General features: G+C 43.8%; 1 protein-coding gene and 1 non-coding gene across 3 annotated transcripts; both read right to left on the bottom strand.

The window, feature by feature from the left end:
• Window positions 1–825: 825 nt before the first annotated feature.
• Window positions 826–22,374, bottom strand: MORF4L1 (mortality factor 4 like 1). Of its 2 annotated transcripts, XM_048956152.1 has the most exons (13): window positions 22,236–22,374; window positions 18,238–18,284; window positions 16,091–16,158; window positions 13,825–13,911; window positions 13,053–13,133; window positions 10,542–10,604; window positions 5,467–5,492; window positions 4,790–4,878; window positions 4,386–4,487; window positions 3,513–3,601; window positions 2,777–2,949; window positions 2,396–2,480; window positions 826–1,491 (listed from the first exon to the last, which is right to left on the bottom strand). In XM_048956152.1, the coding sequence occupies exons 1-13, from the start codon at window positions 22,273–22,275 to the stop codon at window positions 1,407–1,409; spliced, it is 1,035 nt and encodes a 344-aa protein (XP_048812109.1). In that variant the 5' UTR covers window positions 22,276–22,374; the 3' UTR covers window positions 826–1,406. The 2 variants fall into 2 exon arrangements, with proteins under 2 accessions (XP_048812109.1, XP_048812110.1); XM_048956153.1 differs by lacking the exon at window positions 10,542–10,604.
• A 187-nt stretch (window positions 22,375–22,561) lies between these two features.
• TRNAK-CUU (transfer RNA lysine (anticodon CUU)) lies at window positions 22,562–22,634 on the bottom strand. The gene has a single exon. It is a non-coding gene; the product is annotated as a tRNA-Lys (tRNA).
• Between the last annotated feature and the right edge of the window lie 375 nt (window positions 22,635–23,009).

Raw genomic sequence — 23,009 nt, 5'->3', positions numbered from 1 at the left:
CAGATGCTCTCCGCAATTTTTTTCTACAATTAGTAACAATTAGCAAGCTAATTAGCGGGAGTGACTAGGGCGAGGCTTTGAATAATCCCCGTGCGTGTCATCAGAGCATGTGTAAATCCCCGTCAGCCCGCATGCAAAGCCTACTGAAGGGAGCTGTGCCCCATCTTCAAGCGGGCTCCCAGGGGCACCGCAGCACCGACGGCAGCACAGCCGTGCTCACAGCTCCTGTGCACAAACATTGCTCTGCAAAGGTTGCTTCCAGCCTTGGGGCGGCTTGGCGAAGGATAATTCCACTGTTCAAACTCAGATCAGCATTTCAGCTCTTCTTTTGGGTAATGGTCACAGTGAGCAAAGAGCAGCAGCTAACTGATGTCATAGAGCTGTTTGTGAAAGCCTGCTGAAGATGCAATCCTGAGTATTCCAGAAGTACTGGCTGCAAGAAAGTTAGAGAAGCAAGAAAAGGGAGAAAAGGTGAATTTAAACAAATTTCATTACTGACTTCATAGCAAGCCCTGTGTTTTCAATCAAGAGACACAGCCAGCAAGTGCCTCTGCAAAGCACGACTGCTGCCACGTAGCTGCACCTCTGGCTGCAGCTCACAGCTCCACCAGGAAAGTGAAACTGCATTCTTAGCTCTTAGGAACCACGGAATGAGCCCAGAGGAAAAGCTCACCCCAAGATCAGATGCATTAGATTTAACTAAGAGTCCTTAAATTAGGGACAAAGCACCTCCCAGTTAGTACTGCAAGACTTTGTATTCGTGGTAACACCCTGAAATCAGTGATAGGACACTACGAGTGACTAATGCAAAGAGAAATCAAACACTTGAAATTAAAAAAGTTTATTTGAAGATTCATAAAACAGCTCTGTGAAAGACCAACATTCCCAAGACACTACTATAGGATAACACATTTTCCTACTGTTAGAAAATAAAAAAATTACAATTCAACTAACAAAAGCATACATTTACAGACCAAACATTTTACTTTCAACACCAAGAAAGTAAATGGGTTTGAGAGTCAGACCAATAGCACCAACACTGGGTGATCACAAACCTCACGGGTCCGAGCCTGGGTTTGCCATCACTGTGCCATGAAGGTTAGTCAGGCAAATCAGACCTGTGAGCACTGAAGAGTTTATACAATGAATACCATACCTGCACTCTTTTTACATTCCAGTGATGCAAACAGCAAGCCAGAAACACCAAAGAGTTTCCAATAAATCTTCCATTTCAGTACAAGAAAGATTTCAGAACTTACAAACGGCAGCTCCATACTCAACACACAACTTTATTCACTTTATGTTCACAGTCTGTGCAGAAGAGGACATGTGCAATAGAAAGATGTGAAGAACAAGATGGAGAAGCACGACGAGGATCCCAGGCTTCCTTGCAGAGCAGCACAGCACTATACTGCTTTCCGATGGTACTCAGGAGGGGCCACTTCGTAGTCGCTGGCACTGAACAGCGCGGAGGAATTCTTTGCTAAGTACCTAGGAAAGGTATCACAAAGGTTAAGGCTCCTTCCCAAGGTGTTATTTAGTATCACAAACGATGAGATGTTTATTGAAATCACATTGTGAGATTCCAGGAGCACAAACCGACGCATACAACTGCTAGAAAGAGTCAGCTGTCCAAAGCAATTAAGGATCCGACAGCTCATGCCAAAAATCAATTCCAAACAAGCTGTTGTCAAGAGCTCTTGGCTCCAAGCAAGCACAGGGAGGTGAAGATTAACAGGATGAAACACTCTGCACTGGAGGTTCAGTCAGCTGCTACAGCAGGAATGCAGCTCCTGCCAGTGGTTGTGAAGCAGGGACAGGACAGCTGTCAGCACACACGGATGGAGCCACAGCAAGGCAGCACTGCACTGCTCATGTGTGCACTCAGGGGCCTCAGTCACCACACTGGCTTCACCTTCCCAGCTCTGCAGCTGACAGAACTTCAGCACTGGTCTCTACTTCCATATCCACAGAACGACTGCTAACTTAAGACTTCAGGATCACTCCAAGGCAATTTGCCCTGGGGATCAGGCCAACTCATGTCCAGCCTTCCTGCAGGGCAAGGTGTGTTTTGGAAGTGCTGAGGATTTCCTTTTGACCTCCATAGCTTACTCGAAGAGGTAAGTTAACATTTACTGGCAAACAGCTTAATGCTTTGTTACCCCCAATGATTCACAAATCAGTGTTCCCACAGACTACAGTTGACCATTAACAAAAATGGAAGCTTGAGGCTTTGCTAGAAGCTGATCAAGAAATTAAGTGCAGCAGAATTGGTAAGCTGCAGTGATGCTGTGAGCTGACAGTGTGCATGCACACACACCTGCTCACTCAGAACAGGTCACATCACAGCAGTCCATTTACTGTTCTCTTGCTGAAAGATTTGAGAAATACTTACTTTAAGAAGTCATGCAAATAGTTTAACAGCAAAGCCAGACTCTTCTCATCAAGAGGTGTGTAAGCAAGCATAGCTCCAATCCGAACTGTTTCAAAACAAGTAGCACTTCAGTTATAAAGAACAGGTCTGAAAGTATTACAGCAAGTCCAAACCTACACTGGCATATATAAAGAGCCCAGGAATCCATTCCCACACACAAGCTAACCAGAAACAACGTGCATTCCAAGTCCTTGCATGACTGAACATAAGGCACATAAAGAAGTCACAGGTTTTGGAATTTGCCTCTCCAATTTCTGCAGTTCCCACTCACTGAGACTCAAGACAGGAGAAGGAAGCATTCAGATGCTCTTAACCACTCCTTAATCTCTATGTCATACTCACCAAACAGCCTCAGCAGATGTGGGGCACCGTAGACTTGAGACATGGGAGCATCTGGATGATCTGCTAAGATTTCAGCATACTGGGGCCTCTCAAACTTGTACAGCAGTTGTGTTCCCAGCATGACATTGAAGTATTCTTTAATTCCAGCCACAACTTCATTGACTGCATACTCCCTGGTAAACAGAGAAAACAGTCAGCCTTGTTCTTATACCTGCCTGGATGCAGAGTTAGATTTGCCAGATTTACCAAGCCAAAATTGTGAAGATCTTTTACAAAGCTTCAGATTTCTCCAGGAAATCTGTCTGCAGACCTTGAAATGCAGAACTCCCTGCAGCTGTGCAGCTCAGCCCCTCCTTTACTGACTGCTTTTAACACAGAAAGAATTTATGTAAGCCAAGAAGCACCTTGCTTTTTTTTCACCTACTCAAGTTCACTTGACTCAGCACTCATTCAAAGCAACATGAACTTTGTTCACCAGTGAGTGGGTGAGAACAGGTAGAGAACAGAGAACTCCTGATGTGGCTTCTACACTTCATTTAGGAGAAAGCGTCAGGCAGGGCAGAGTGCCAGGGAGAGAGAAAACGTTCAGGAAGTAGGACAGTGTTCTTGAATCGTGTCCTTGGAGACCTGGACCCCCTGGCACTGGGATGTGTTTAACAACTTCTCTTGTTCATGAAGAAACTTGCAATCCAACAACAGGGGGACATATTCAAGAGCTGAAATGACTGCTACCTACTTGTTATCAGTATTCCCTCTAGATTTCTTGTAGTTTGCATAATCCTCTAAAATAGAGTCAACGTTCTTCTTGGCAGGAAGATAGAAAAGCTGTGGAAAAAAAAACAAAACAGAAAATACAAACTGTCAAACTTACACAGACTTTTCTATCTGCATGCTTATCTTACAGTGACATAAGGAAATCTCTAGAACAAAGTTAACAGGTTAAGGTGTAAAGTGCATCCACAGGTCAGCACCCAATACTGGCACTGGAAGCAAACAAGACTGCTGGGCACCTGCTGGGGCCAACAGTTTTCAACAACACTTAATAAAACTGGCAAGAAGAATACAAGGTAGTTTCACTCACTAACAAGGTCCTGAAAAAAGATAATATTTCTTACAATGGAAGACAGTTTATTTTAGGTAACATTACTGTATCAAGAGGCTTTAGGCAGATCCAGCTTGGCAGCACAGTTAACAATCACTATTCTAAGACTGCTTTCTGTCAGAGCTGTAGATGCCTCAAACGCTTTCACAATGATGTGTAAATAAGACAGGATGGAACTGAGGTAAGACATCACCTGCAATGCTCATACAGACTAATTCTGTCACCTAAGCAAACTCCTCAAAGCGTTCCAACAGGCCAAACATGATTAGAGGAACACCACAGAACTTAAAATTAGTTGACTTTTAGCTTATGTCCAATTAGACTGATTACACTCCACAAATTTACACGCAGCTCTGCTGCACAGGTAAAATCCAACTGCAATCAGAACTGTCCAGAAAGGCTTCTGTTGAACTCTGAGGACTTTGCTGCACTGCACTCAAGCGAGATACAAAATTGCTGCTTGCTGTCCCTGCCCACACGTTGACAGGCTGCTCTGCCCAAAGTCACCTGTTTTTGCCTGGTGATCAAGTCCCAGTCATCTACCAACCACGGTTTCAACTCTTCCGGGATTTTCACCTTTACTTCAACTCTGTTCATAAATGTTTCTTCCTAGAACAAAGAAGTGGATTCACGCTACTTACTTTCAGATAATCAACCAAGATAAGCCACTCATCCCATCCTTTCCACAAAGCAAATACACTACAGGGGTAAGGAATTGCTGAGTTGGCTTTAGGGGGAACAGGGCAATAGCTCTGTTATATAATAGCTCTTCAGGCCACCCAGCAGGCCTCGCATTTCAAGAAGTCGTAACAATTCACACTGCAGGACCAAGTGCTGCTGTCTGTATTTCTGAGCCAAGCAGCTCTTCTGCTCCCCATCAAGAATCCTGCAGGAGAATCATAAGCACATACACTTTCAACTGTTGGATCTACTCGTGCCCTCTTCTTCCTAGGAGGCTGAGGAGTCTCACTGCTACTGCTCCCCTCTCCAATTCCAGGAGCTGCATAGAAGAAAGACAGCGTGCTGGGTAAGTAGTCTGGTAAGGCCATAAGAAATACCAATAAAAAAGAAATGTTTAGGATTTAAAAGTAGTATTCAGATTTCCCTCAAATCATCTTTTCATGTGGTTTTGTTTTCAAAACTAACTGCACATCACACATCTGTGTTTAAACTGCTACATGGCATGTATGTGAAGATGGAGATTTCTGCACTGAGAACAAAGCATATCCAGTGCTCTTTGGAAGAAACCTTCTGGAACCAGCAATGCAAGCATGTCCCATCTTGGTAAGGAAACTGAAGTGGGACTTTACTATTGAGAATTATTCAGCAGATCAGCGGGGATACCACCTTACATTCTGCTTCTGAAGGGTCTAAATCCTGACAGGCTGGAACAGCCCATGACAAAGCAGCAAGTTACACATCCCTATTTTATTAAGTAGGGAATTTTACACAAGAGACACCTGAGGTCCAGGAGCAGCACCGTAAGGCGCAGGAACTAAACTCAGCAGGGGCAGATTTAAGGTCTTATTCCAGCTAAGAATCCTTCCCTAAGCATATCCACTTACACACAGAATAAAGGTGTACTTACTTTTCTGCTTGTTCTTTTTTGTTTTCCTGCAATGAAGAACACAAATTATTGCAAACATAAAGATGAAAGTATTGAACGAACTGAAAGCCAGAAAAAAGTACAGTAAGTTCAGACCCACAAACTCAGAGGCCTACAAGGCATTTAGAAAACAACAGGGATTATTTACCACCACAGTGCCGATGCTTCAAGGCTTTTCTATGACACAGGGTAGTATTCACTTTTTGGGGGATTAATTCAACTCGAATCTACAGAAATCCAGAAGACAGGCCATGAGTATTTGCAAAAATCAAGCACCTGAAAGCACTCCTGGCCATCATCACCAAGGAACGTCCACAGACATTTTGTATTTCCCAAATGCCTGTAGAGGCGTTATTTCAGTACTTCAGAGATCTCTTAAAGACAGAATGAAGGGCAGGGAAGAATCAGGCATCTCAGCCAGCTGACTCTCCTGTAGAGCACTGGAAGAACAATTTTAGCACTGCAGCAGCACAAGGAAGTTTGAACAGCACCATGAGAATTCCCTGTGTGCATCAGGTCGCATGGAGCATCCACGATGGCACTGAAGTTTGGGGGAGATCACAGTTATACCTGCCTCTCACTTGTAACATTTGGAACTATACTGAATAGAAACATTCCTAACATTTACCTTCTTCCAAATACTGCTCTCAAACTTTACCACACATCCTTCAGCCTTCCCTCAGTCCTCCAGCCTTACCCTCCATTTCTATTCCAAGCAGTCACACTGGGAAGCTAACTTGCAAACATTTAAAGGACACCTGGCATGCAATGCCTGCTCTATGCAAATACTCAGATATGTCAAGAGATATTAGAAACAAATTAAAGTGTCCTAGCAGATTTTCATTATTTGAACTTTGCATGTTCACTGATTTTATTCCTTTAGTAAGAAAGCTGGAACTAAGAGCATTACCAGCCATGTTCCCACCTGTTTATTATTAATAGGAATCCAATTAAATGCCTCAAAGTAAAAAAAAATTCTGTGTGCAAGATCCCAGGTCATGAGATAAAGCTTTACAGCAGTACATCATTATTTCTTTGGAAACATCATCACCACGTCAAGTGACATTTGTGGCCAGCCTCTGAGCTGGGTGATCTGGGTCAGCAAGCAGGCAGAGTCTCTAGAAAGGTCTGAAATCAGAAGTGTAACACCTTTTTCAGGCTTCAAATCACAATCATTAGGCTTAAAAAGAACTGTGGGTAGAATAAAGATCCCCTCTCTCTCCAGGAAGAAGTAACAACTGCCAAGTCAAGTCACTGACAAAGGACTTGTGCACTGAGGAGAGTCTTTTCTTCGAAACCTGGAGTGAACAAGCAGAGATGGAGTTCTTTTGAGAATTACTGTCAAGATAAAAACAGTTTTAGAGCATCAGGCTAGCAGAGTCTTAGCAAACTGGTGTAGGCAGGCCGTATAAAATACTTTAAGAAATACTGTAATTAAGACATACACCACAGCTATGCTACTGAATCACACAGTCTAGCATAAATCCACTCTGGGCAGGCGCTTGTACTCTCCCACCTCTTTCCTTACTTCCTGATTCTTTACACTCAAGGTATACACCTCTGCACCAAGTCAAAGCAGCCATCTGTTTGCAGTCTAAAAGACAAATCTCAGTTAGCAAACAAACAAAAATCTCAGGTTAGAGACAAAGCATTAGCACTTGGCAGAGCTGCAGCAGACAGTATGGAGTAACTCTTCACTAGGTTAGAACAGCTGTGCAAGACAAATGCTTCTGTGGAGTAACTTAAGCATGCAGTGCACTCAGTATCCAGGAGAGAGATGCAGCATTTGTGTACAGGCGGTGCAGACAGCCTTACTGAGAGAACCTGGAATCTAGGAGGAGCAGCATATCTTAAGCAGACCCATTGAGACACAGCTGAAGAACACCATATATGTTCCTTGTGATGGCAGACAACAATTTCCTGCAAGGGAATTCAAGTCCTGAAGTGATACAAAAAGATGAAATACAGCTGGCACAGCCTAAAGCACATCCTTCTGTGCCACTTCACACATGATGAACTAGCCCAAAAACACAGGCACAGCAGCATGAGATATTTGACAGACTCCATGTGCAAAGTACAGCCTGGCTGCAAGTTTACATGCACCACTGAGCAGCATTTCCATACAGAATTAACCAACAACAAAACTAAGAAGCAACATGGAACTGCCAGGGAAGCTCCAGTGGAAAGTTTTAATTAAGACTGATCAGAGAGTTGCCAGGTACTAAAGACCTCACAGCTCAAACCTGAAGGATGCAGCCTACTGTAGGCTGACATTACCTCAGCAGCAGCAAGGTCAGCAATGGGAATTCTGGGAGGAAGGAAACCCAGACCTCACTGCAGGGTTTTGATTAAGCCAAATGAGGACAGGCCCCTACATCCACAGTACTCCAATATGAGTAACCAAAAAATGACACTGAACTGGAAAGCCAATCATCAAGTGAAGATGCTGACATTACAAGATCTGCAATTGCACAGAAACAAGACAACCAGCAGGAAATGAATACAACTACAGCTTACAAAACAGCTCAATACAATTAAGTACTGTAAATCAAGGGTGAGACTCAGAAGGAAAACAAGTATCTCCAGCACAATGCTGAACTTTCAATTGCAGTATCCAAAACAAGATGATGTACAATCAAATGGTAAGTGCAACTAAGGAGGCTGCCAGAGAAGAGCATATGTGAATGCCTGCACCTCACCCTTCCAAACATCCGTCAGAACAAGGATACCCAAGTACTTGTCAAGGCCCTTGGACACAGCCTCAAGTAGCCAGCAGTCTGTGCACAGGACAGCAGGCATTAGTGCTCAGATCTCTGAAGGCATCTTCTGGAGTCAGATGTCAGTAGAAAACAAGAGCAGCTCACAAAAGAATTCAACACAGACTAATGAGATCAGGAAAAAAACCAAGACATTGAGAGGTGTGCATGCTCCACAAGAGGGAGGAGTCTATGACCACCTAGTTTAAAGTTTCACGAACAGCTACAAGTGCTTCACTTTCCCCAAATCCTCACGTGTTCTAAAAGGACACAGAAGTCTGTTAGAACCTCCCTACAACAGCAGGTTAAGATACAGGCAGCAGAACAAAGGTGGGCTACACGTGGGTCTCAGGGATTTGAGCTTTAAGACATTTGTGAGCACCACAAAAAGATGAACGAGGTGCCAGTTTGCTCAGGATAAAATGACAAAGATGTAAAAAAAAATCTCAAAGTCTCTCCTGATCGGAGGTAACTGGTAATAAGACCTTAAGTGAAAATAATCAAGTATGGAAAATAAGCACGTTGGAAAGAGCCTGCCAGCCTTCCACTGCTCAAGCAGCTCGGTCACTGAATTGGCTCTGAGGAACAGCACTCCTATCAAAATTCAATTAAAGCACCCAACACTATCAGGAAAAGTATAAATACCCAAGTCAGAACTACGTGCACCTCTGGCTTCTATGCTGAGAGGAACCACTAGGCAGAAAGAAAAGCAGAAATATTATAGAGGTATTATTAGAGATAAAGGATGAAGCTGGAAGAATTAATTATTCTTTCCTCAAAAAAAAGATATCGACTTTAAAACCCAGGCAGCAGACATCAAAAATGACAGAATAGCCATCCTCCTTCCTCCCCTCCTCAGCACAGCACTGAATTTGAAGAAGCATCCTACCACTGAACGGTGTGGATGCCAGAAGCCCAATCGCTTCACAAGTTCTAAGTGTGTTGGATTTAGGACTCTTCGACATGTTGGAGCTTTGAAGCTCCTTGATTAGACTTGATTAGAATTGGTATCTTTGGGTAGAAAAACCTCACAGACTTGAGTCACTTGCCTGTCCCTAAGTGCACCTCGCAGTGACCACCAGGCAGCTGAGCAGGTTAGGAAGATCTCCAGCTGGAGCTCACATTCCATTACAGTGCTGCTAACGCTCAGACAACTGGCACGCAGGCAGTGGCATTAAGCTACCTGGCACCTAGAGGACTGAGAGTAGCTTTTGTAAGAGCTGCTAGTTGTGCCAGTGGTAGTAAAGGATGCCACAGAAGACATGCAGCCAGAGCACGCGTTTTTAAGTGACGTATTCAGCTTAAGAACAGGACTTCTGTCAGAAGGAATGACAATAACGCCCATGTTTCAGTTGAGATACTGTTTTGAAAGCATCTCTGATGAGACTGCTTGTAAATGCCTCAGTAAAAAAAAGCCCAGAAGCTTTTTGTAAGCCAGGGCCATGTTGTCACTCCAATATTTCAGGTTGCCCTTCTTACTTTCTAAGCACAGGCTAACAGTTTTCTATCACACCACGCTCACCAAAACCAGCTCACGTTCTTAGGAGCTGTTGTTCAGCAGCACCATACATAACACAGGTTGAGGAAGCCAGCATCTGCAGTGTTGTACTTCACCTTTCAAAACTCACTGTAACTACACAAATGCTTATGATAGTTTTTCTAATTAATACAAACCCATCAATTAATTTCAAAACAGCTGTGTACAAATAGCATTTCATGCATATTTCTACGTGATTAAACATTGCTTATTAATAGCCTTAAAAGCCGTTTTCAACTCATTGCTGCAGTTTACAGGAACAGTTACTCTGAACAGATTCAAGCCAGTGACAAAAACAGAGCAGATCAAAAAGGCAGATCAGTCCTCACATTTGTAACAGTTGGTCACCACAGCCCAGCTCTCTGGTCTTACAGAACAGCACCGTTTGGAGCGATTTCCACAGCTCCAGGATACAGTAAGCATGCAGAGCAACCGTAAACTTCTAGAACTAGGCAGTTTTAAAACTGACATCAGTTACCTTCCAAATATTAACTAGCAGACTGAAGGCATTTGACTACCCACAGCATGCCCTTCCCCACCTGAAGACGTGTGCATTTCAGAGAAACTAAGAACCATCAGTCCACACTGGCTTTAAGAAACAAAGAACAACATACTGCAGTACTTAGAATCGTTAACTCAATTGCTACCAAAGCTTACATTATTACAACTGAAGACTTTAAGAGTCTCTTAAAGAAATCTATGAAAGCAAGGAGGTCTGGATTTCAGGATGAAAATCCTGGTTTGACAATCCATCCTTAACTCACCGCGTCGATATGGTAGGGGTCTCCAAACAGCAAACAGTATGCGCTCCATCTCGTCTGAAAAATCTAGGCACAATGGGGGTTGAGTTAAGGAAAGAATGTCAGACCCAGCGCTCAGCCTTCAAGAGAATCTATTTAAGATTCAAAAGTTTACCTTTCTAGCAGTACGTTACAGATTTACTGAGCATTCCTGGAGGATAAGTTGCTCTTGGACTGTTATCTCCTTCTCACTACAGTTTGGCTGAGGAACAAATTAGCAAGTTCTCTCCCTCTGTTCAATCCTCCAAGAATGCTACAAAGGTAACTTTTGAGGCCAAATCGCTTGTCAGCGTTACCCTCTTTAGAATATTTGCTCATTGGTTTCTCCCCCTCCCCGCCAACAATACTTCATGTACCTGCAAAGACCTTAGAATTACATCAGAATAACCCCGATGTTTTCAAACTACTTCCAGATGTTTTGGTTTTCAGAAGCCATCTTGCCTTTAGTTGTAAGCAGAACACAAGCAGCAGTGGCTCTTTCAACAACACAGCAGCATTACAACTTTGCATCACTGCTAGGTTAGGTCAAAGCATTGCCTCTCCCTCAGCCTCCAGATCGGAAAGAAAAATGGGGAGACTTTATTGGAAGAACCAGGTCTAATTTAGAAGGATGCTGGTAATAGCTAGAGACTAGGAGCAAGATCAGTGCAACAAGCATGAGACCCTGTTATCTTTCTCATCGGAAGACTGCTGTTCCAGTGACCACAGTTTTCTCTCTTCCCCTTCACTACATTAATAATCCACCATTTAGAAATTAATTTTTCCCAATCACCACGAAAAGTTTTGCATGTTTTTCTACATGAGAAACAATCCCTCATGCTTACTATAATGACAATAGAAAAAAGCAAAGCCATTCCCTTCACCCAACTGGTTTCAACTGAAGAGAAGAAGACAGATGTGGTAACATGCTTTTGAGCTTTGGAACTGAACAGAAGTTTAAGATGAAGTCCTTTTTGCTGTGCCAGTCTACCTCAGATTTAGCATTATTGTATGTGCTTGAAAGAATTGAGACAACTTTGAATTCTACTGCTTTTCAAGTGCAGGTGAGCATTCAGCATTTTCTCAGCTGGAAAAAAAAAAATAAAAAAAATAAAATAAAAATCAAGCAACCCACTGCAATCAGCCTGCACCTCTAACATGACCAAAGCTGATAGCACAGGGAACGCAGTCCTGAAGCACTACTGAGATCTCCTCTGCAAGGCTTTCGGTAGTCATGGAAACGTTTACGATCGAGCCATCGCTTCCTAGCTTAAAGAATTAATTCTACTTCCAGTGACTAAAAAGCAAATAGACTCAAGTGCAACCACCTCTCACATAGCCCCATTAGTAACTATCACAATTTAGATGCTGTCATTAGTTTATAATGACGTTCATTAGGAACTCTGTAGAGGCCCATCCCAAGCTGAGAAAGCACACAAAACCAGTGCAGCTAAGGTACCTCACAACCTGCAGCAGTAGACAAGGGAGTATATGCAGCATTATGACCAGATCCATCTGAAACTCCATTCCAAAAACCAAGAGACAATTTACAGCCTTGGCCAGCTCCAAAGCTAAATCTACACTCAGCACCTACAGCAACAAAGCCTTCATCCACTGCCACTGCACTTCTCAAACCAATGAAACACTTCGTAACACAAAGCTGCCCCTAAAGGAGGCATGAAGTGTGAGCCAAACTCTCTTAGGAAACAATGTCATCTCAGCAGCTTCCTCAAAGATCAGAATCAGAAATGAAGTTAGGAGTTCAAAACATGACGCTGGTAATGAGCACCTTCACAATTAAGTGAAGTACTACTCCAGCAGAAGTTTCATGGCACATGAGCAAAGCAGAGCTGTACTGACTGTAAGAACCTAAGTGTAAGGCCATGCAAGCCTATTCTGAAAAAACAAAAAGGATGAAATGAAAGAAAACTGAAAGTTGCATTTTGCATTTTTTCTCCTGACAAACATCTGAGCTTGCTTCTGGTCTCTTAAGGTGGAAAAACATTTTAACAGCATGTGTGTTTTTTGCCAAATCTAAACAACAAAATAAAGGCTTCCTAAATGCAATTTTATAACTGCACAGTAACAGGGCAAGGCATTTTAAGGATTTTTCTGTATCAGAACTTGGGCTCCTTAGAAGAACTAAACAATTCTGCTCAATTTGACCGAGATAAACAAGTCTTAAGGGAGCTTCCCACATTTGAGTGTCAGTTCACTAACTTGAGGGGAATAGTATTCAAAAGAGGAGCTATAAATTGTTAACATCCAACCTATTCAGTACCTTGACTCAATATTAAGCACCATTCCATCTTAGAAGATGGTTTTAGTACAGTACTTCACCAAAGGCCTTTCAGATACCACAAAAGTAAACACCTGTATAGCTTGTGTGGGGAGTAGTGAAACAGAGGCTAAATCGTAGGGAAATACCATTGGAAGATCAGCAGTAGAATTCTAAGCAACAGTTTGGTTTTGGTTTTTAAATGAAAAGTTTCTTACACTTCAACATTTTTCTGCTGCAGACCAGATGTCTTCTTGCCTGGAGCAGCACCTCTCATCTTCCCCTCTGCATATTGTTCCCTTTGAAAAGAATAAATTTGGCAGTAAGACCACCTGAAAAAGCAGCTTGTTTTCCCTCCAAAGGTAAACAGTTACACAAATCATTTAGAGAACTGCTAGCAAGTAAATCAGAGTCAGGATTTGACAAAGAAGGAACAAGTTCAACTAAACAGCAAGATGTTCTTAAGCTTATTCATATAACAAACCTTTCAAGGCATGAACTCCCATTTACACCTCCTCAATCCTTGTTACCCAGTGACCTGGAAACAACAGCTAACCTCTGCTAAAAAAATAACATACGTACTGAAAAAAAGGTTGCTTTGGACCAAGTCTGGAGTTGTTAAGTGTTTCCTAGGAAGACTATCCTCACTGCTTAAAGATACATCTTAAGGATACTGCAGGAGGGTCATTTTTAGTCTCCTTATTTCCATGTGACAGAATATGCTTCCAGTTAGTCAGTGTGCCTGGCTCTCATCGCCCTACTCTGAAAACTAAGGAGCAGTTCACTCTATAAGCTTCTGAGTACAAAGATCAGAATCCCTCTAAGCCAAAGCACCTCCAGAATAAAAAGAGAAACTCATACTTCTTGAAGGCGTCTGCTGGGAGTTGTTTGTTTTGAACTTACCAACCTCCTCTGATATGCAGCAGTTAGATTGAAGTTCTATGGAACAAATGATTCTGCTGAGAACAACTTCTAAGGAAAAACACTTACTGATTGGCTTTTTGAAGTTCTTTTTGTTTCTGCAAATTGGTATCCACGTATTTGAGCACTCTGCTTTCTGGAACCCATTCATCCCAGCTGGAAAAAAGAACAATAATTAATCATTCAAAACCACTATGTAATCACATTCTACACAACAGAATCAATTAAAAGCTTCACAGAATCTGAGACTGAAATCTGCTTTTGTGACAAGCCATGGACTGACACAACGGAGTGTGAATTGCCAAACACATTCCCCACTGTCTGAAGTGGTAACAGCTTTTCTAGGGAAGTGTAACCCTCAGTAAATTCAGAAGAGTTCCCCAAACTCATAGGATGGGCAATTTGGGAGGGAGGGAATTGTTTTTAATTTAAAAGAGTCATTTCAGGAAAAAGAAAAGCTACACTTACTAAGTTACAGATGGGACATCTGTAGCCATAACTGTATTATTCTGTGAGTTTCCTTTATCTATTCCAACATTTTATAGGTTAACAAATTCAGCAATAAGATCTTACTGTAAGAAGAAGTGCTCTGATTTCTGTCTGTGAAGGAAACCAAGATGGCATGAATATTTGAAGAATCTGAAGTGAACGATTTAAGAGAACAGGTGTTGGGGAAATTGCCATTATGAGCAGTAATTCCACTTTGACAGAGTGGATAATCTGAGCAATCTGACAAATTATTTCAAATAAAAGCACATTAAAAGTGGCCACGTTATTCTGAAACGCATAAGTGAAAGCTCACTATATAGATTTCCACATCATTTCCATTTGATGGCAGTAGCTGCTACTCTAGCAACATCAACGCAATCAAAGCAATACTATTGCAGGAGTACAAGGCTTTCAGGACTGAGACAAGCCAAGCTTAGCCACCAAGTGTTAGAGAAACAGACTGGCAGCTGTATGTACTTCAGTGTCACATTTTGGTCAGATAGGAAAGCCACTTCTCTTACTCCTGGCTGTACAGCTGTGACACTTTCAAAGAAACTTAACTGCAGCACGCATTCCACCACATGAGGAAGCTCTCACATCCTGTCAATATTTGCATCAAAAGTTGAACTGAGCAATTAATAACAAAGGACTAAAATTATGTCAACCAGAACTAAACAATCACTGTTCCATCTGTCTAAATCTTGCAGCAATGCCACTTTTAATGTAGTTAACTGGAAGCCTGAAGGTAAGAAAACCTTCAAGCAACACAAGCATGAAAAGAAAAGCAGGAGTTACGACATCATTTACAGCACCCTTCACCACCAGAGATAAACAAGGAAATGAAGTACCACATCCATGCTGCCTCACTGACACACAGCAGCCAGCTTAAGAATCAGTTACACTCCCTGTAAATGCTTTATAGTAAGCAGTGGCAGTTACCTGCCCGCGGGCAGGGAAGGGGACAGATGCATTTACAGAGAACTGTAGGCATTAGGATGTGAAGTTCAGCTTTTAGTGAAGTCAGTGAGGTCAAGATATTAGTGACAGTATTTGCTCGAGAATCCGTAGCACTGAAATGAAGCAAAACGTGAAAGATTTCTGGAGCCTGAAGAGCTGAAGCTTATAATCACTAAGGAAAAAACCTATAATTCTTAAATTGAAAACCCTGCCACAGAACTTGACGGGCAAAAAGCAACTACTGAATGCAGTAACCTTGTGAAATCCTCTTTAGAGGGCTGACCATTACATCATAAAGCCATCTTCAGAAGTCTCTCACCTAGAATCCTATTAGTTTTGCAGAAGGGAAAGGTTTCTCTAATGCTACCTCTGCATGACAGGCCAGAACTGAACGACAGGCTGTCTGCTCCTGTGATGGACTGACATAGACAGCCCTCCCTACTCTGAAGGCAGCCTTCACAAAGACACTGTTTACCAGATCTTTGCTGCCAGCAACATTTAAGAGTGAAATACACTGGCTTTCTGGGAAGAATACTTGGCTCCACTGCAGCTCTCTCCTACCAAAAGAGAAGTTTCCATATTGACATCTCTGCCAGGAGGGAACTATAGTAACTGTTTTCAAAGCTGAACAAACAAGCCTTCCTATGAGTCTACAGACACCGTAAGCTACTTTGCCTACACAACCAAAGCCCTGCAGGAAGGAAACTGTGAGTTAGGCAATCTTTTGTTACTACAAATCATGGGCCTATGTATAAGAAATATTTGGGTTAATTTTAGAAAATTCTCCAGTAACACAGATGGCAGAACTTGTTCATCAAGCTAATATTCCAACTGATAAAAAAAAAAAAAAAAAAAAAGAGGACTGACTCCACTTCATGCAAATACTTACTTTTTATTCCAACCACTGTAATGAATAAAGTATTTCACTTGCTTGTCTTTTATGGCAACCTTTACACACTGGAACAGAGGAGAAGAGTTCTGTTAGCACCAGTGAGAACAAAGATGACCAAACAAGTTTTGCTTCATAAGCTTTCAGACTCCAAACATGCAGAGATTTCCATGCATGCAACCGAAATACCTGGCAGCAACTCCACAGCAGAAACTAAGCTGTCTAACACAAGTTGCTGCCTATTTACAGATCTGGAAGGTCTAAGCAAAGCAACTGTGCTGAGCTATCCAAAGGGCCACCTTCAGCCATGAGAAGGATCCAAAACCCCTGAGGAGCACCACATTAACCACACAGCCACTTAACTAGTCCAGGGTTAGCTGTAAGCCTTTCAGAGAGCTTGCTCACATGCAGGCCCCTACCTCACAGGCAGGGAAGCTGGCTGAAGTAGAGGAGTCTTCAAAAGTAAAGTAAATAACACAGATCTCTGCAGTCACAGAGAGCACACTGTATTCAGTAGAAAGGACTGTAGGATAAGACTTTTCTAGATTGAGAATTTAAATATGGGGTAAGTAAAAGGTTATCTCCATCCAAAGACTGGCCTCTGAAGACAGTAACCTCATACACCAAGACTGAGGTGAGACCAATAAGACAGGGAATGTACAGGACAAGGTTGCTCCAATTAATCCACACCACCACTCAGAAGCATCCCTCACAGGAACCTGTGTGCCTTAATTTTAAGAAGGGCCCTCCCAAGAGCCTGTCAGATGTAACATCAGTGCATCCAGAGGAAGACTTCAATGAGCTGCAGCTACACACACTGCTCATTAACGGTTTTCTCCTGCATCTGCAGTCTGACATACAGACAACTTTCCAATAGAAGGAAAGCACAGCCAGAGACAGACCTCCTCCTGCAAGAGCACAGCCCAGAAGACAGACTGCATAACCTCTCACAGTTCATCTTTGTGTCCAGCTACATCTCCAAACTTCCCAGCCGTGCCAAATTAAGTCCCCAGCTTAGGGCTGGATAAGGCACTTCTCCAGAAAGGTATGTTCTGGAGATGCTGGGGTACATGTCACCATTCCACCCCACAGTATCCTCACCTCAGTCTACTGCAGAGACATGAACATGCTCTTCAGCTTCATCTTTTGGTTCCATTTTAAGGCTTTCTCTATTGAAGCGGGAAATTGACTTACACAACTCAGAATGGGTATTTCTGCACTATGCTGGGTCACCTATAAGCACTCCTGAGAATCCAACCTCCTGCTGTACAGCATTTTCCTCAGCATCACTGTCAGGACTCCATCCCATGCCTTCCCAATTTAAAAAAAAAATCACCAATGCTTAATTGCCAACGAAGTGGAACAACATATTCCACTACTGATCTCCACACCACCATATATGGAACAAACTCAGTCTCACCTGGACTCACAACAAGGAGTAAGGATATGCTGACCCTGCTGACACGCTACTGCACTGCTTATTCATTTGAACTTGCTAGTTCACTGCAGACCTGGATTTAAAGCCACAGTCAGACCGTAGGCTTAAAAAGCCTCTACTGGTTATGAGGAATCAAAGTGAGCATGAATATTCAAATAAATACCATCCCACACCAAAATACTTCCCTTCCTAAGAGAAGGAAGAGAATTAATGGATAAGCGTAACAGTACTTCCAGGCAGCTTGCAGCTGTTAAAAGATAGCAGCTTTCAGCCAAAAGCATCTTAAGTAGACCTCATTTAATTCTGCACTGTATAGTTACTGCATATGGATTGACAAATTCTAACTTCCCATACTGCTCTGATGCTGGTTTATGCACTCGTTCCAAGTTTGCTGTGGGAACACATGCATTAGAGATGTTCAACACAAAAGATATAACCTTAGTAACTCATCAGAACAGCTGCACAGTACTGCTGTGGGTCCTGAGTTGTTTTTGTTGGTTTTTTTTTTGTTTGTTTTTTGCTTTTTTTTTAAGCTTCTCCATAATAAAGAACCACAGGGCTTAAAACTGAAGTGTACATTATAGCATGTTTTCCTTCATCTTGCTTCAGTCATTACTCCTAGGGAGGTAAGGCACAGCAAGTAAACTCCTGCAATTCTTTATTTTCCTGGGCAAGTCAGAACCACGTGCAGTAATGAGCAGCCACATACCTTTGCTTCATAAAGGAGAGGTCCATGAAAACAAAGCACTCGTTCACCTGAAAGACAGTCACAGAAAGCCATCTTAGAATAAAACCAGGGCCATTTCTCAAAAGCATGTTATCACAGAACAAATCCAACATCAACCTAGCAAGAAACTCCAAGAGATTTTGAGAACCACGCTGGTGATTGAAAACTCTGTCATATCAGAGGATCGAAGCAGATTACTGAAGCCACGAAGGAAAGATTCCCCATGGACTTCCCCAGAGAGCACTTGCACAAGGAAAGCTGCACACCAGCTGCATTCAAGCCACCCACAGTTCTGTGTTGTTGGTTTTTTCTCTCCCAGCAAACAGTTGACACTCAAACCTATAATCTTGGCCATACTTCTAGCCTCTGCCAGCTCAAGTTACTGGCACCCAGACCTCCTTCAGAGCCATAACTCCAGACACAGATATGAAAACACACTGGCTTGGTGCAAATGTGCACTACAGCAGGTAAAACCATTTTGCTGTAAGGGATTCCTAAGTCTTCATGACATTGCAATTTGACTCAGAGCAGGGAATCTGCTCTTGCTATCAGGTGCCACCCCTCTATCTCAAGCTGCCGACACAAAAGTGCTACCAGCACTCCCCTCCTGGTAGGAAGTGCAACACCTGGCATTTCCAGTTCAATGAAGTAAGAACTCCAACATTTCTCCAACCATTTGTGGGACAGAACAGTGGCAGGGTTGTGCGACAGCTAGAAAAAATGCTCACTTCATGGTTCTAAGCAGGAAGAGCTCATCCTTCAGCCTCCCTCCCACCTGCAAATGGTAAGTCCTATTGCGCAGTTCTATTCTGCAGGAATTTGAGTGTACTCAACAGAAGATGCTGGAGTGCAGATGTTTCCTTCTTGAGAGCTGTGATGCATCACACATTCTGAAAGAGAAGCTGCAGAACAGTCCAGTGTGCAGCACGCAGACACACAGGGCAGAGCAGTGCCTCAGCACTTGTGCTGTGTGGGCTGGGAGGACCAGCAGCATGATGCTTCCTCAGCCCTACAGCTCTGGAGCTCCTCGTGAGCAGCTCAAAACCAACCGATTTGCAGGCTGTGGGTTTAAAAGTACCCTCTATTGCAAAATTTACTCTACTCTTCAAAACTCATTTCTACATACTCAAGGGATAAGACCAGCAACAGCACGCAGAGCCTTTAAGTGTGACCCCTCTTGAAAGCTGAACAATCCTGGCCGTATTTGCCTTTCCCCACCCCAGACACAACTCTACGTTTACACAACTTGTAACCAGACTGGCTGTAAAGAATCGCTCTGCAAACTGCTGAAAACAAACAAGTATCCCCACACCTCAGTTTCTTTTGGTGAAGGCACTGAGCAGCTCTCACATTCTGAAGCGCCGCTCTGAGAAGGTCAGGGAGGTTGCCTGATTTTGTTTCAATCAGAGGAGGAGGATTTGGGCACCATTTTAACAGCAAGAGCGGGATACAAGCAGACACACAACAGTTTCTCCAAAGAGCACAACTGCTACCAAACATCACCCAGCTCAGATGGGCAAGTACACATCTGTGAGTTTACTATTTAACTTGTATGCTGACTAGGGAGAGCACTGCCATCAAAAGATGTACTGCCTAGGCTATGAGCCACACGCTCCTCACAGAATTGAAGTATTCACAGTAAAGTCCAAGAACACACAACTATGTCAGAAATGTATTTCAACTTGTAAAATGCTCCTGTACGTTGGAAAAAGAGCTACAGATTTGCCAACAAGTGATTCTTCTGGTACTTGAAGTAGTTTTATGCAAAAACAAAGAACACTAAACAAGAATCTTCATAATCAGAGCTAAGACTGAAAAGTTCCATTAACCTCATACTTTACGTTGCTCACTTGGGCACAACTGGAAAACACATCTCCATTGTAACTGTCATATAAAGCCTTTCCAGACAAAACTCTGAGATTAAGGAACACAAGCCTTAGTTGTGCAGAAAGGTTGCCACGAAAACAGAATGGCCCTAACAGGATCAGCAGACCGTTTCTCTCCTGCACTGCCACAGTAACACCCACACCTATTCATTATCACACAAGCAGGACTTGTAAGAAAAGAGTTCTTTAGCTAATATAGCTGATAGAAAATACCTGGACCTGCTCTGCCAACACTTGAGGAAGCCAAGGTACACAGAGCATTTGTGCTGGGTACTAACAGCTCCCATGCAGGCACCAGGCCAGCACACCCTGCTCAAACACAAAGCAGGCTCTGGACCAGCAAGTCTTCTGGCATCAAAGACTGTGAGGAACAGCTCGGGGAAGTCTCAGTTCAGCTGCCCCCTCCTACAATTGTTTTGCACGCAGAGTATTTATAGAAACAATAAGTTCTCAAGTTGTGTGTGAAGGACGTGACACATGTCTTGCCTTTGATGTCGAAGTGGAAGGCTAACAAGTCATCTTGAGAACAGATGTGGCAGCAGAGATATCTCATCACCATCATCAGGGAACAAACCTGCTCTAAGCAAGTCAAAGATTGAACTTGACAGCTGAGAAAGATTCAATATTCTCCATTTTCTCTTGTCTGTGAGAAGACGCAAGAACACCAAAGAACCATTAATTCGCACTTGACCAGATCTGATCTCATTTCTGAAGCCTACATGAAAAAAAATGACAGTTCCTTCACTTTAAGGGATACCCCATATTGCCAATAGGACAACTGGGTGTTCCAGGCTTTCCACTGTATTCACAGAAATCCTGTCTCCTTCTCACCCATTCCTTTACAGGAAGTGCCTGTAACTGTTACAAAACAGTTTCCAACCCCACCCAACACTATTCAACAACAGGATTTCAAGTTACACATAATTTTATTTGCCACGCTGTGATTGCCATAATAAAATGCTTCAGTTTCAGCACTTCAGGAAGCTTCATTCATGGGACACTTCTCCAATTAAATGCTAGTGCTGAGCTCACAAGCATTTATATTTAGGTAAGAAAGCTCATATTTTAACTTCTGTACTGAATTTATGCTGCTTGGGCTCCTACAGCTATGAATATGTCAGCTCGGAATTCTACTCAACTTCCAGTTCACTACATTTTGCATTAACTCACTACAACATGAAACACACATTAAATCCTGATTAACTCTGCAGGTTGGTAACACTGCTATGGACACTCAGAACAGCAGAACACGCTCTGACATCAGCTGCCATCCAGTCGCTGCTGCCAGGCGCTCCTCTGCAAAGCCAGCTGCTCAAGACAGAAGCCACAGTGAGGACCAGGCAGAGAAAAGGGGAACAAACCTTCATTTGCCAGTATTAGCATCAATCATTTTAAAACCACGACATGCACAAAATAAGCCTCCTAAGCGGCAGAATCCTACCATTTACCCTAACGTCTCCGCTGCTCTCATGCAGGTATGGATTCCACCAGCTGTATCAGTGCAGAGCCCCGAGCCTCCTTCTGTGCGAGGAACCCCAGCCCAGCTCCACAGCACGGGCAGCGGAGCATCGAGCCGAGCAGATACAAACCCTAACAGACTTAGGAGATGTCAACGGCTTTAACACCTGCCGGAAAACGAGCATACGTAGGATATCGGGGGAGAAGGGAACGCCCAGGTCTTACGGGCAGGAAAGCCGAGGAATAGGAAGAGAGGAATCCATTTTTCCCCACACGCTGCCTCTGCTACGGCGGAGAGGCGAAAGCTGAGACCCAAACGGCGCCGTGCCGCCGCAGGGCCCCAAGGGAACATCAGACTTCAAGGGGACATCGGGCCCCCGCCCGTGAGCACGGCAGCTGTCCTTTTTCAGCAGGACTCCCTCAAAACCGTTTCCTTTGTTTCTCCTCGGCCCGCCCACCGCCGCAGAGCCGCTCTCAGCCCTCGGGCTCGGCGCAGCCGTGCGGCTCGCAGGCCCCCGTGCCCGTCACGGCCTCCCGCCCACCGCCCCCTCCGCTCCCACACGGCCGCCGCTCCCTCGGCGCTCACCCGCGACCCCCACCGCCGCGCCCGGCCCGCCGACCCCCGCCCGCACTCACCCTCCTGGAATTTGGGCTTGGGGTCCTGCTTGGGCGCCATTTATAAGTGCCTCGCCCTCCTCCCGCCCCCTCCCCGCGGGGGCCTCACCACCTCCGCCGCATTCTGCACGGCCGGCCCCAACCCCCGCCGCACCGCGCATGTGCATCGCACTGCGCCGCCCCCGCGGCATGCTGGGATCGGTAGTGCGGGGCGGGGCGGCCGCGTCGGGAGAGCGCGGCGCTGCGGCTGCGGTGCTGCGTCGATTCGGTTTCGTTCTTTGGCGGTGAGGATCTGAGAACGACTGAGGAGCACGTGACAAAAATTTAAAATGAAAAGAAAAGTTGCGCGCCCAACGTGGGGCTCGAACCCACGACCCTGGGATTAAGAGTCCCATGCTCTACCGACTGAGCTAGCCGGGCTACTGATTGTGGCCCTCATTTCTACTCCACTCACAGCACTTTTACATCACACACCTGGAGAACCCTGACTCTCACTGAGAAATTTCACATCAAAATAATAAATTTCTTAGAAAAAGAATGTCTCAAAACTATGTAAATCAGTGTCAGAACACAGTCAAGTCTAGGGTTTTTTTTTTATTATTATTATTACATTGTATTTTCAAATAGAAAATAGACTTCTCAAGAAACCCTAATGAATAGTTGATCTTACCTCTTTTTTTACCAGGATACGTCCTTGGAAATCTCAGGGATCCTTAAGGATTTATTTCTGTGACCATTTCTGCTCCTCAATTTATAACGCTGCAGCAGTAGGCTAGCCACCTCACTAAAATGCAA

Source organism: Lagopus muta, chromosome 10, assembly GCF_023343835.1.
Source record: "Lagopus muta isolate bLagMut1 chromosome 10, bLagMut1 primary, whole genome shotgun sequence".
NCBI classification, from domain to species: domain Eukaryota; kingdom Metazoa; phylum Chordata; class Aves; order Galliformes; family Phasianidae; genus Lagopus; species Lagopus muta.
The sequence above is the reverse complement of the archived record's forward strand: the minus strand, read 5'-3'. Positions and strand labels throughout refer to the sequence as shown.